This window comes from Anguilla rostrata, chromosome 16 (assembly GCF_018555375.3).
Source record: "Anguilla rostrata isolate EN2019 chromosome 16, ASM1855537v3, whole genome shotgun sequence".
NCBI classification, from domain to species: Eukaryota; Metazoa; Chordata; class Actinopteri; order Anguilliformes; family Anguillidae; genus Anguilla; species Anguilla rostrata.
The window spans coordinates 7,032,613-7,044,776 of NC_057948.1; the positions used below are offsets into that span (position 1 = coordinate 7,032,613).

General features: G+C 47.7%; 1 protein-coding gene across 1 annotated transcript in view; it reads right to left on the minus strand.

Annotated features, from left to right (window-relative positions):
- LOC135242613 (neuron navigator 2-like) overlaps positions 1-12,164 on the minus strand; it is a 139,392-nt gene that overhangs the window by 66,100 nt on the left and 61,128 nt on the right. The window contains exons 8-10 of the mRNA XM_064313763.1: positions 10,653-10,765; positions 7,855-7,963; positions 6,617-6,979 (exon numbers count right to left, since the gene is read on the minus strand). Coding sequence (XP_064169833.1) covers positions 6,617-6,979; positions 7,855-7,963; positions 10,653-10,765 — 585 coding nt within the window. The remainder of the gene's footprint in view (positions 1-6,616; positions 6,980-7,854; positions 7,964-10,652; positions 10,766-12,164) is intronic.

The window sequence follows — 12,164 nt, forward strand, 5'->3', positions numbered from 1 at the left end:
TAAAAAAACATCTAATTTTTGTCTCTGTGAACAACTGATTTTTAGTCATACAACTATAAATTCATATATTACGTTTGAGAGGAGTGAAATAAGAAACATTGAAATAAACATGATAAAACACAAAGTAAAGCAAGACATTTTTTTAAAAGTATCTTTAAATTGAAATAACATTTTTCATCCAACTTCAAAATTGTGAGACTGAACTACAACACTAGGTTGGTAAATAACAGAAGTACCTATTTTTCCTATTCCAGAGAATTAAATTCTGAAAATAAAAGGTTTGCATGTGAATAATACACAACAAGCAACTGTTTAAAAATTAATTTCATACTGTAAATATATGCATACAATATGTTAAAATATTTTATGCATTTTTTATTTTAAAAGGTTTAATTGTATTACAGCTGTTTACCTTAAATGACAGGAAGTTGGCGAAGCACACAGAATGTGACAGTAACAGTAACGTGCGCTAACGTCAGGGAGCATTAAACCATTGCTTCACTTCTTCAGATGAACACATAATGTCTCCGGTGAAGACCAGCGCTCGCGTTTCAGTCGGCACGCATGCGGAAAAACCTGACGGGTAGGTACCAGCCCGCGGTCACGGGGACGAGGACGCGTCTCAAACCGCGGCGCCTGTTTCGAAACGGCACGCGGTGAGCGATTGTTTACCGTTCACCCTTTCGTGTCCTCGAGAGAGAGGAGCCCAGAAGGGTTCGCACGCAATTTTTTCGGAGTTTCTCGTTTAGGTTTTGCGAGGGTTGTGTTCTTTCTACCTCGGCCGATGCCCGGGACTCATCTAACAATGCTTCAGTGTTACAGCAACGTTGGGAAAATGTGTCCTGCTTCATTTCCCCTTTGAATACCCACCCAGTCCTTCCCTGTATATAAATAAACATTATGTAAAAAGCCGAAAAAAATCTTTTTAAGTCGCACTGAATACGAGCGACCGCTAAATTCATGTAATCAGCTACACTCAGGAAAAAACGTAGCCTCTATGATAAGGTTCCTATGAAGTTTCCTATAAAATTCTTATAAAATTCCTATAAAATTACAAACGCTTGTCACTGGGGTGGTAGCCTACCTTACAGGCTACAGGTAGGCTACATAAAATTGTACCCCTATCCAGAATTAAATAATTAATGTGTACCTTTTTTTGTTTGTGAACAGTACTTATTAGTAGCCTACTCGTATAGAACATTACAGTAGCCTTTCAGGGTAAATGTTTCGGGAAATGTCTTATGTAAATAATAAAAATGCACCTCCACTGTAGGCTACTTTCATTTCAAAGAGTGTACTTGGCTTTAATACAGGCCAGGCGGATAGCCTTTTGGTAGCCTTAAAGAAGGGCAGGAGACGCATCCTAAAAATCATCCAATCACGGCAAGGGGTGCAAGTCCGTGGAGTTTGGCCCTGCCTGAACCCGGGTCAGTTTCCCCTTAAGATACGGATCCCCGCGTTCGCTCTGTCACAACACAGGCGGTTTAGAGGGAAGTGGAGATGTCAGTAAGCGGATGGCCATTTGTTTACAGTGTAAACACCCTACCTCAAAGCCCCACACAGAGGCTTCTCATTCACTTAAGTGAAACGAGGTTGAACCGTTCGGTCTTTCAGTACCTAAAACTTAATCTACTGTACAGAATTGTGCATTAATTGATCTTCTGATCTCCACTTCATAAAACAGTGATGAATAAACGTAGCAATGTACTGAACATAAAAGCAAATTAGCATAAAGTTCACGAATTCAATTCATCAATTAATTCCAACGATGTAAAAGTCAGTCAGTCTTAACATGTTTATATGTCAACTTTATACCATATCATCGTTTCCTCGCTTTAAATAACTCATATTTGGACGACCAGCTGGTCGGTGATATAGCCAATCTGAATTTCTCTAATTACTGTTAGAAGACAGCGGTATCTAGACTAGGAAATAAACACATGTATCGTTTACTAGCCACTCCTCGGACCTCCCAGCGATTTATGTGCACGCGTTTTCTAAGCGTCGCTTCTCTTTTTGCCACAATAGCACATTATACTTTATCATCGGAGCCCTTTTATATTGTTTTGCCTGGAGATGAATAGGATTGTGTTCCGCTAATTCACCACACACGAACAGAGAATCCTCGAGGACACTAAAACAATAAAAAAGGCGGTTAATTGCGGCGTGTAAAAAACCCGAAGTATGTAGGTGCCTGCTTCGGCAAGGCTGGAGACGCCCGTAAAAATAAACAGCACACTGACGCTACGGCTCCGCAGAGATAAAACGCGCTGAAACTCCCGTTTTTATAAGCCGTCTGTCTGCGAATGCATCGTAGCTTTCATTTGGCAAACTTTTCATCGTTCTTGGAAGAGATAGAGAATTAGTAATTAGGCGTTTCTTGTCTGGAGGCAGTTGACTTGTGTGGTCACAGACACAGGCATTAATTTACAGCCCTCTTTTAAGAACGTTAAATTTCAAACGAGCTGACTGAGCACGTCTTAAGGCTACATTAATCACAGTTGTGACTTCGGTATCCTTCATCAATATTAATATCATGCATTAAGATACCAGTCTACTCTGAATAATTGAGAACGTCCAAACATAACTCAACTAACAAAGCATGAAGCAGCAAAGAAAGGATGAATTAGTAGACTGCAACATTAAATTAGATACGAATATGAACCATGAAATCTGAAGTCAGCGTTTGGCATGCCTATTCGTTTTGTAACTATGAATTGTATTATACGTTGCACATCATTCAAACCGCGCTTTACCAATCATGCTCCGTGATTAATGTGAGCCGGTCTCCTGATAACCCCTGCCGAAGGAAAAAACTCCCTGAGCGGTGCAGTATTTGTTGAGATGCCAACTTCCAGTTCCATAAACATGGAATTTAAACTGAGATAGAGGAAATGGTACGACGCAGCCAAAATACCAACTGCTCCATCTGGTTTTTCACGGCTGAGGTGGGAGTTTATTTGGCAAGTCAGAATTCCTGGCAGGATTTCAACTCGCATCTTGTATTGTCTTGTATTTTTTACACACACTTCAAAGGCTAACAGGCATTTACTGATGCCATCCAAAACTGAACATAATTTACAGCAGCGGCATACACTGTGTCGGCACGGACTACTTTTAAATTCTGGTAAAATCAATTTTCCTCGCAAAACCGATAATTATCTTTGCCGTCTGTTGATTTGTCTGTGACCACAGACCGTCCTGTCAGCTGACTTGACCAACTTCCTTTGTTTTCCCTCTAAGTGCAGCAGCAGCCTGAGGCGCATGCTTCTGCCCGAACTGTTTTTGCAGAGGGGATTGCCTCACTATTGATTACATGCTCACTGAGAAACGCGCATAATTTAGATGTGTTTCTGGTGGAATGTCAGCACTGAAAAACACATTAGTCAAATCGTGGATGACATCTATTTGCCGCTGAAAGCTCTGCTGACAGATAATTCCTCTTGCTGTTGGACTCCTTACAAGACCAAAGTTGATGTTTCACATTGTGAATGTTTACCTCTTGTTGTATTGATAGTATGTATAAATTGTAAACTGTGCTGAATATGTTGAACCCATTAGTGTGCACCACTGTGCAATTTACTAGGCAGATTTCTTTCTCCTGGGAAAACAGTTATTCTATTCTCTTCTAGATACTGGTGCACTTGATTCCTCAAAGTCTGTTACTTGCTTGACATTCCATCTTTGTTTGCTTTCCTCTCTGTGCATTAGGGAAATGAACTGCTTTTATTGGGGTCACAATTAAGCACTAATTGTATGATTAGTCATGTAACTCCACTAATCCAGTGCCTACGGGGATCCCCACGGCGATATCGACCGTAATGCCAGTTAAAATCCCTGTGAGTCGCACGCTTTGGAAAAACAGTATCTCACGTCCTGCCGTATTTTTTTTACGTGCACGTACACCTACAGACACTTCAGAACTTCTCTGTATCTACGTCCTCCTCAGACCCGGCAGGAAAAAAAAGTTTTAAGCATTTTAATATTCGACATAATACAAGTGTCTCGGATGCTGCAGTGAAAATATATTTATTTATTTATTCATTTTTAATGAATGTTTCGTGTAGCGTAGGTTTCAGTGCAGTCTCATGTCCCCTACAGGGGACAACAATGAATTACCGGGTCCAAACAGTCGGAGGACGTGACAGGATGTGCGATGGTGACGGTTTGTACAGGGAAGCTAATTTGCGAGGCTATCGTTTATTTGGTGTACATGCTCTGTTCAGTTTATATTTTGAAGCAGTAAGAAACACGTATAGTTTCCAGGAAATCTAGGTGGAACAATCGTAGCTTTGTGTGCTTCATGCAGTAATGTTATGGCTTTGTTCACGCTTACATTAAAAACAGAATACCTGTGTAAATGCTAGCAGGTCTTGAACTGGCAAACCGCCTGAGCAGCTTTACCCGTAATGCTGACTGGGGCCTCCCATTCACACACGACCGCTACGCGGAAAAGTTCTGGAACGTTCCCAGGTGCGAGGAGAGGCCGCTGCCTAACTGCAGTGCTCGTGACGGGCCCTGCCGGAGATTTAGAGAACGGGGCGCGGAAGCACGTTCCCGAAAAAGGGGCGCTTTAAAGTTGATTAACTCGAACCCTCCGATCCTCTCGCATACGCACCGTCGCACTTTGCCAAGAGCATTTCCCATGACCCCCTGCTGTTCACGGCCGCTCTCCAAAAGATTGTGTTTATGAGGCCTTACACACTGGGCTTTATGCTTGGAGGAACCTGACGGTCCTCGCTTTTGCAAGCTGCCAGTACGAACAAACCCGAGGAGGTGTGTGTGTGTGTGTGTAGTGTGTGTGCGTGTGCAGTGTGTGTGTAGTGTGTGTGTACTATGTGTGTGTGTGTGTATGTGCATGTATATCTCCTCTGTTCCTCTACCCCAGCTCCCGCAGTGTTTACTGTACTGCACACTGACGGCCTCATTCAGCGGGGTCATCCCGTGCGACCGAACGCCGGGGGGGGGGGGGGGCGCGCGTCTCCTCCTCGCTCGAGGCCGCCGCCCACCGGGCCGGAGGTGATCGCGTTGCCGGGGTTATTGTGCCCGCGGAGACGCGTTGTTCCGGCAGAACCTGGAACCCGTTGCTGCTTTTAGCGACCGTAACGAAACACCGAGGCCCCGCGGACACGTTCTGGACAGGCTGGGGAAGAACGAGGCGACACGACGCGCAAAACAAAACAAAACGAAAAAAAAGAGACGTCGCGGCATTTAGAGGCGAAGAGTTGTTCTCTTTGTGTATCCAAATGAGCTGAATTAACATGTCTTAATTCTAAATCAAAGACCGTTGAGATTTAGGTAGCCTACGTCACACGTTAAGCGACCAGACTTTACTCTGAATAGCTGAGTACGCGAACCATGGAACCTGCACAGCACTTACACAGAATAACAACAGAACTTGACTTATGAGAGGACTGGAGGATGCATTCTCATTGAGCACTGAGTTTAGCTTCGCTGCGACAACTTGCCCTACCTAGACAATGATAAACAGCTATCAATGGATTTCTCATTGACTGACCGAAGAATGCCAGAATATCAATTATCTCCTTCTGTTCCAGACGTTCTAGAGCTAACAAAAAGGACCACCACACCGCATCTAAATAATACTAGCAGTAACATCACGTTGTGATGGCGGATCTTTGAAAATATTCTCCAACAACAGGCAGAAAACATCAGTCCACAGTATTAACCATCCTCAATAAATGGCTTCCGGAAGTCTATGGCCAACAGATGTGGAAAGCTGGAAGAATTATCCTCGTTGCGTTCATAATTGATTACAGGGGAATTTCTGAAAACGGAACTTCAAAAACTCTAGACCGTCACGGCCAGAGGAAAGTACAGGAATCGCTGCCATCTAGTGGCAAGAAAGCGTCAGTGACGGTACAATGACAGTACAGCAAAGCACTGAAAACGATTTTCAGTGCCAGTAGCTGCAGAAGTGAAACGGCAGTATATCTTACCACACAGTAGTTTAGCTCATAGATCTGCAGTGTACCCATTTTATATCCTGGTCTTTGGCTGCCCTCTAATAGAACTACATTCAGTTCAACAAAAACCCTACACATCGGAAAAAAATCTTTTTAAAAAGGTCCAGTTAAAACAGTGAAGTAATTTGCTATCACAGCAACAGCAAATTGCCACAAGCCTCAGCAGTTGCCGGGGTAATTTGAGTTAATGTTGAGGTCTTCAGCAGCCCTGGTGCTGGAGAACCACAGAGTCTGCTGTGTTTTTTCACCATAAAAATAAGCGCAGACCCAAGAGACTATGTAACACGAAATTCATCCATTTTCAACATGTACAGAAAAGAGCTCACTTCCTGTCTGAGAGTGTGAAGCACTCAGAAAAAGAGGTCACTTCCTGTCTGAGAATGTGGGGCACTCGGAAAAAGAGGTCACTTCCTGCCTGAGAGTGTGAAGCACTCAGAAAACTAGCTCACTTCCTGTCTGAGAGTGTAGGGCACTCAGAAAAAGAGCTCACTTCCTGTCTGAGAGTGTAGGGCACTCAGAAAAAGAGCTCACTTCCTGTCTGAGAGTGTGGGGCACTCAGAAAAAGAGCTCACTTCCTGTCTGAGAGTGTGGAGCACTCGGAAAAAGAGCTCACTTCCTGTCTGACTCACCCGCTGGTGACGTCGTCGGTCCGGACGTTCTTGCTCAGCACGTCGCCGTCGCTCATGTAACCGGGCGCGTCCATGGCGATGCTCTCCAGGTCCAGGTCGTCCGCCTTGTCGCCCAGCTCCGCCCCGCTGATGGCGCTGCCGCGGGCGACCAGCTGCCTCCGCAGGGGGCCGGAGTAGATGTAGCGGCTGGCGTTGGCCCGCGGCGGGTAGCCGTTGCCCGTGGAGGGGGCGTCGCCCGCCTGCAGCCGGGGGCTGGACTGGCCCAGTCGCCACGACAGCGCCGCGGAGCGCGAGGTCAGGCTGAGGATGCTGCGGCCGCTTATCTCCGTGGTGACGCTGTTGTCAAAGGTCGTCTCCAGGGTGCTGCGGGGGGCGAGAGAACGCAAAATGAGCAGGCGCCCCTGAGCCAGGTAACCCACAGCGACTGTCAATCAAACGGGCAGACGCTAACCCATGACTGCATCAATCAAACACAGACTAGTGGGGAATTACTCATTCCCTTTCAACAGCGCATCAGAGGCATCAAAGCACTCTGGGAGATGTAGTCTAACATTCCTCTCTCACATCCCCAGGGGTTTGAGCCCGGCTCACCACACACTCCACCAAAAATACACATGATTCGCCTGCTCAAACCTGGCCGGGCGCCAGACCGCCAACTTCGCTGCCTCCTTTTCTTAACTCATCCCAGTCAGCAACTCAAACAGCACGTTCATGTACAAGCCAATTACTATTTTCTAAACATACTTGTTTGCTTGGAACCAGCTGGGTCAGACTCTACCTGTGAGAGTGCTGGGTCAGACTCTACCTGTGAGAGAGCTGGGTCAGACTCTACCTGTGAGAGAGCTGGGTCAGACTCTACCTGTGTGAGTGCTGGGTCAGACTCTACCTGTGAGAGTGCTGGGTCAGACTCTACCCGTGTTAGAGCTGGGTCAAAACTCTACCTGTGAGAGAGCTGGGTCATACTGTACCTGTGTAAGTGCTGGGTCAAACTCTACCTGTGTGAGAGCTGGGTCATACTGTACCTGTGTAAGTGCTGGGTCAAACTCTACCTGTGTGAGAGCTGGGTCATACTGTACCTGTGTAAGTGCTGGGTCAAACTCTACCTGTGAGAGAGCTGGGTCAGACTCTACCTGTGAGAGTGCTGGGTCAGACTCTACCTGTGAGAGAGCTGGGTCAGACTCTACCTGTGAGAGAGCTGGGTCAGACTCTACCTGTGAGAGTGCTGGGTCAGACTCTACCTGTGTGAGAGCTGGGTCCCCCTCAGGCTGGACATGGTCTCTTCCAGGTTCTGCCGAAGGTCTGCGATGTTCTTCACCGTCCGCAGCCGCCTGGCTTCGGGGTCCTCACCTGAGAGAGAGAGAGAGCGCCATCAGCTGGAGCCACCCGCCATTACCGCCTCATCATCGTCCCAACACTCACAACAGCAGGTTCACTCCGTCACAACAGCAGCTTCACTCCATCACAACAGCAGATTCACTCCATCACAACAGCAGCTTCACTATGTCACAACAGCAGCTTCACTCCGTCACAACAGCAGATTCACTCCGTCACAACAGCAGCTTCACTATGTCACAACAGCAGATTCACTCCATCACAACAGCAGCTTCACTATGTCACAACAGCAGCTTCACTCCGTCACAACAGCAGATTCACTCCGTCACAACAGCAGCTTCACTATGTCACAACAGCAGCTTCACTCCGTCACAACAGCAGATTCACTCCGTCACAACAGCAGATTCACTCCATCACAACAGCAGCTTCACTCCATCACAACAGCAGCTTCACTATGTCACAACAGCAGCTTCACTCCGTCACAACAGCAGATTCACTCCGTCACAACAGCAGATTCACTCCGTCACAACAGCAGTTTCACTCCGTCACAACAGCAGATTCACTCCATCACAACAACAGATTCACTCCGTCACAACAGCAGCTTCACTCCGTCACAACAGCAGGTTCACTCCGTCACAACAGCAGCTTCACTTCGTCACAACAGCAGTATCACTCCGTCACAACAGCAGGTTCACTCCGTCACAACAGCAGGTTCACTATGTCACAACAGCAGATTCACTCCGTCACAACAGCAGTTTCACTCCGTAACAACAGCAGGTTCACTCCGTCACAACAGCAGTTTCACTCCGTAACAACAGCAGGTTCACTCCGTCACAACAGCAGTTTCACTCCGTCACAACAGCAGTTTCACTCCGTCACAACAGCAGGTTCACTCCGTCACAACAGCAGCTTCACTTCGTCACAACAGCAGCTTCACTCCGTCACAACAGCAGCTTCACTCTGTCACAACAGCAGCAGGTTCACTATGTCACAACAGCAGCTTCACTATGTCACAACAGCAGGTTCACTCCGTCACAACAGCAGCTTCACTCCGTCACAACAGCGGGTTCACTCCGTCACAACAGCAGATTCACTCCGTCACAACAGCAGATTCACTCCGTCACAACAGCACTTTCACTCTGTCACAACAGCAGCAGGTTCACTATGTCACAACAGCAGCTTCACTATGTCACAACAGCAGGTTCACTCCGTCACAACAGCAGCTTCACTCTGTCACAACAGCGGGTTCACTCTGTCACAACAGCAGGTTCACTCCGTCACAACAGCAGGTTCACTGTCACAACAGCAGTTTCACTCCGTCACAACAGCAGCTTCACTCCGTCACAACAGCAGTTTCATTCTGTCACGATGCAGCTTCACAGTTGCAGAGCAGTTCCAAGACACTTCAAGCCGTCACACGGCGCCCGCTGTAAGAGGATTCAGTGTAAACTCACAGCCAGAAGAACATACACAGAGAGGCGAGAAGCAACTGCTTGGGTGGCACACCCCACCCCAAAACAAAACCGCCTGGGCACACCTCACACCCCACAGTCCCCTCTGCTCCTGTTTCCCCCGCTCTGAAAGCCATTAACCAACGTGTCCTGCAAGTGAAAGCTCTGTGCTTGTGGAAAGCCTCGCTATAAAAGGGAAATCTACAAACACGGAAACGCAGACAAACGGTACGAGCCAGGGACGTAAAACTCAAATCCTGGAGGGCTGCTGCATCTCCTGGTTTTTGATGTGCTCCAATCCAGAGCTTAATTTAATTCACTGATTGGCTAAAGATGAGGACCTCAGTCTTATCCAGAAAGGGCCAATGTTTTTTCAGGCTTTTGTTCCAGCCAAGCAGTAGCACACCTGATTCTGCTAATCAACCTCTAGGGTCTTTGCTAGGGACCTAGATTAGGAAAATCAGGTGTGCTTCTTTGGTTGGAACAAAAGCCTGGACCCACACCGGCCCTTTCTGGATAAGACTGAGGACCCCTGGGCTAAAGACTCCGCACACCTGGTTTCCAAGGCCTAGACTGGCTGCTGTTTGAAAGGAAGTCATAAAAACCAGCAGAGACTGCGACCCTCCAGGACTGCAGTCTGAGGCCGCTGGTGTAAGAGAGTGTTTTGGGTACGATCTGGAACTTCTCATAAGCTGTGGGCGCAGGTAACAGCGTCCCCTTGTTGACGCCTTGCTGGGCCCCAAACGATGGTGCACAAGGCAGGGGCCACGTCCGGATTCTCAACGGGTCACCCATTTCCCAGCAGGCTCTGCTGCCTCCACCTCCTGTCTCAGTCTTCCTGTCTGGGGTTTGGGTGTGACTCATTCTTAGGTAGGCGGTTCCAGTTGCCCTCATAGGAAGGGGAATTCAAAATGTCCACAGATTCCTCACACAGATAAATACAATGACCTTGTGAGGTCAGACTGCTTCTACAGGCAGAGCTGAACGATGACCTACCTGTGAGATCCTACTTCTACAGACAAACTTAAACGATGCCCTACCTGAGAGATCCTACTGCTTTTCCAGACAGACTTAAACGAGGGCCTATGCCTTCTGGCGACAGACTTAAATGATGGCCTACCTGTGCGATCCCACTGCTTCTATAGGCAGCCTTAAACGATAGCCTAACCCTCCTGCTTCTGCGGACAGACTTAAGCGATGCCCGACCTGTGAGGTCACACTGCTTCTACAGACAGAATAAAACGATGGCCTACCTGCCAGATCCTCGGCGGAGGCCTGCGTGGGTTTGCTGACGGGGGCGGGGTCCCCGCTCCCCCCCGCGGGCCCCGACTCGGACATCAGGGTCCCGTCCACGTCCGTCTGTGACCTACGAAAAGGTAGCGAAGGGTGAGGGACATCCCGCTACTCCCCAACGCGTCCCGCACCAGGCACACAGTCTCAGCCTGCGTTACTCACCAACCGCACAACAGCCAATCGCATCCCAGGGTTCATAAAAATGAGACCATCAGAACCCGGAAAACCTTAGACCCAAGGAACTACTACTCAAGCACTGTCCCTAACATTTGAACACAGAAATTTGTTACAGGATCCAATGGAAGCAGATTTAATCTGCTGTAAGTCAGTGCTACTGTGACAGGCCAAACAGCCTCTGTGTGCTTAGCCCTCAAGCTTAACTTCTTAACCCTTTGACCATAAACATGTGCTTAGAGTGTCCTCGACTGAACATCCTAACGCTGATGTCACAATCACTACTGGAAACTTTAAGTAATGGAGTTCTAGAAAACTGACTTTGGAAACTGAATTTAGAAAAAACATTCCAAAAAACCTACTCTTCCCAGGGTTAAATGACAGGCGATAACGTGCTAACGTCCATGCGCTAAAACCACAGCCGAGCAGCTCCGTGTAACAGCTACACCAGAGCTGGAATCAGTTTCAATGCAATTCAATCTCAATTCAGGAAACGAACCGTTCTGTGATGTTCTATAAGGACTTTTCATTTAATGAAGTGAAATTCAATCGATTTCCTGAACTGGCAGAACTGAGCTCTGTCTTTGGTTCGGATGGACGGACATGTGACAGCCTGTCCAAAACCCTGCCCTAGCCCCAGTGCGCTCTGGGATTGGCAGGTCTTTAGGCCCTTTGACAAGTTAATGGCAGGAGAAACATGGTGGTGAAGGGGGGGGTGGGCATGAGGGGAATGGGGCCCCCCCAGGGGGTGAACACCCAGCTCCGTCAGAACGGACGAGGGAACCTGACAGTCTAACAATCGGTTTCAAAAAAACACATCATCCGCTAGAGCGAACTGGCTAACGTCAGGGTCACAATAAGCACCCAGACGCCGGGAGACACGAGTCCATCTCTGTACATCTCTACGGTGGAAGTGTCCAACGTTCGCTCAGAACGTGTTTAAAATGCGGCAGGTCATTACCCTCACGTCGTAATCGACAAAGAAACGCGCTACACCGGCTGTCTCAACCGTTAACATTGTGTTAAAGCGGCATAAGCCACAGGCCCTGAAGTAAAGCCTACGCTTAGCATTAGCCAGGTCTTAAATGTGCCTGATGAGTAAGGGACGTTACAGTCACTGTGTTCGACCGAGAACAGCTTCGATACGCCATCGTCGAATTCCAAACGCGCAGGCTTGCGCTTAAAGGTAACACATTTACCGAGCTCGGGGCTAAAATGTGATGTATTACAGAGGGAAGAGAGAGGAGAGAAATTACAGGCAGGCAGCCGACGTCCTGAGAGCAGACAGCAGCGTCAGC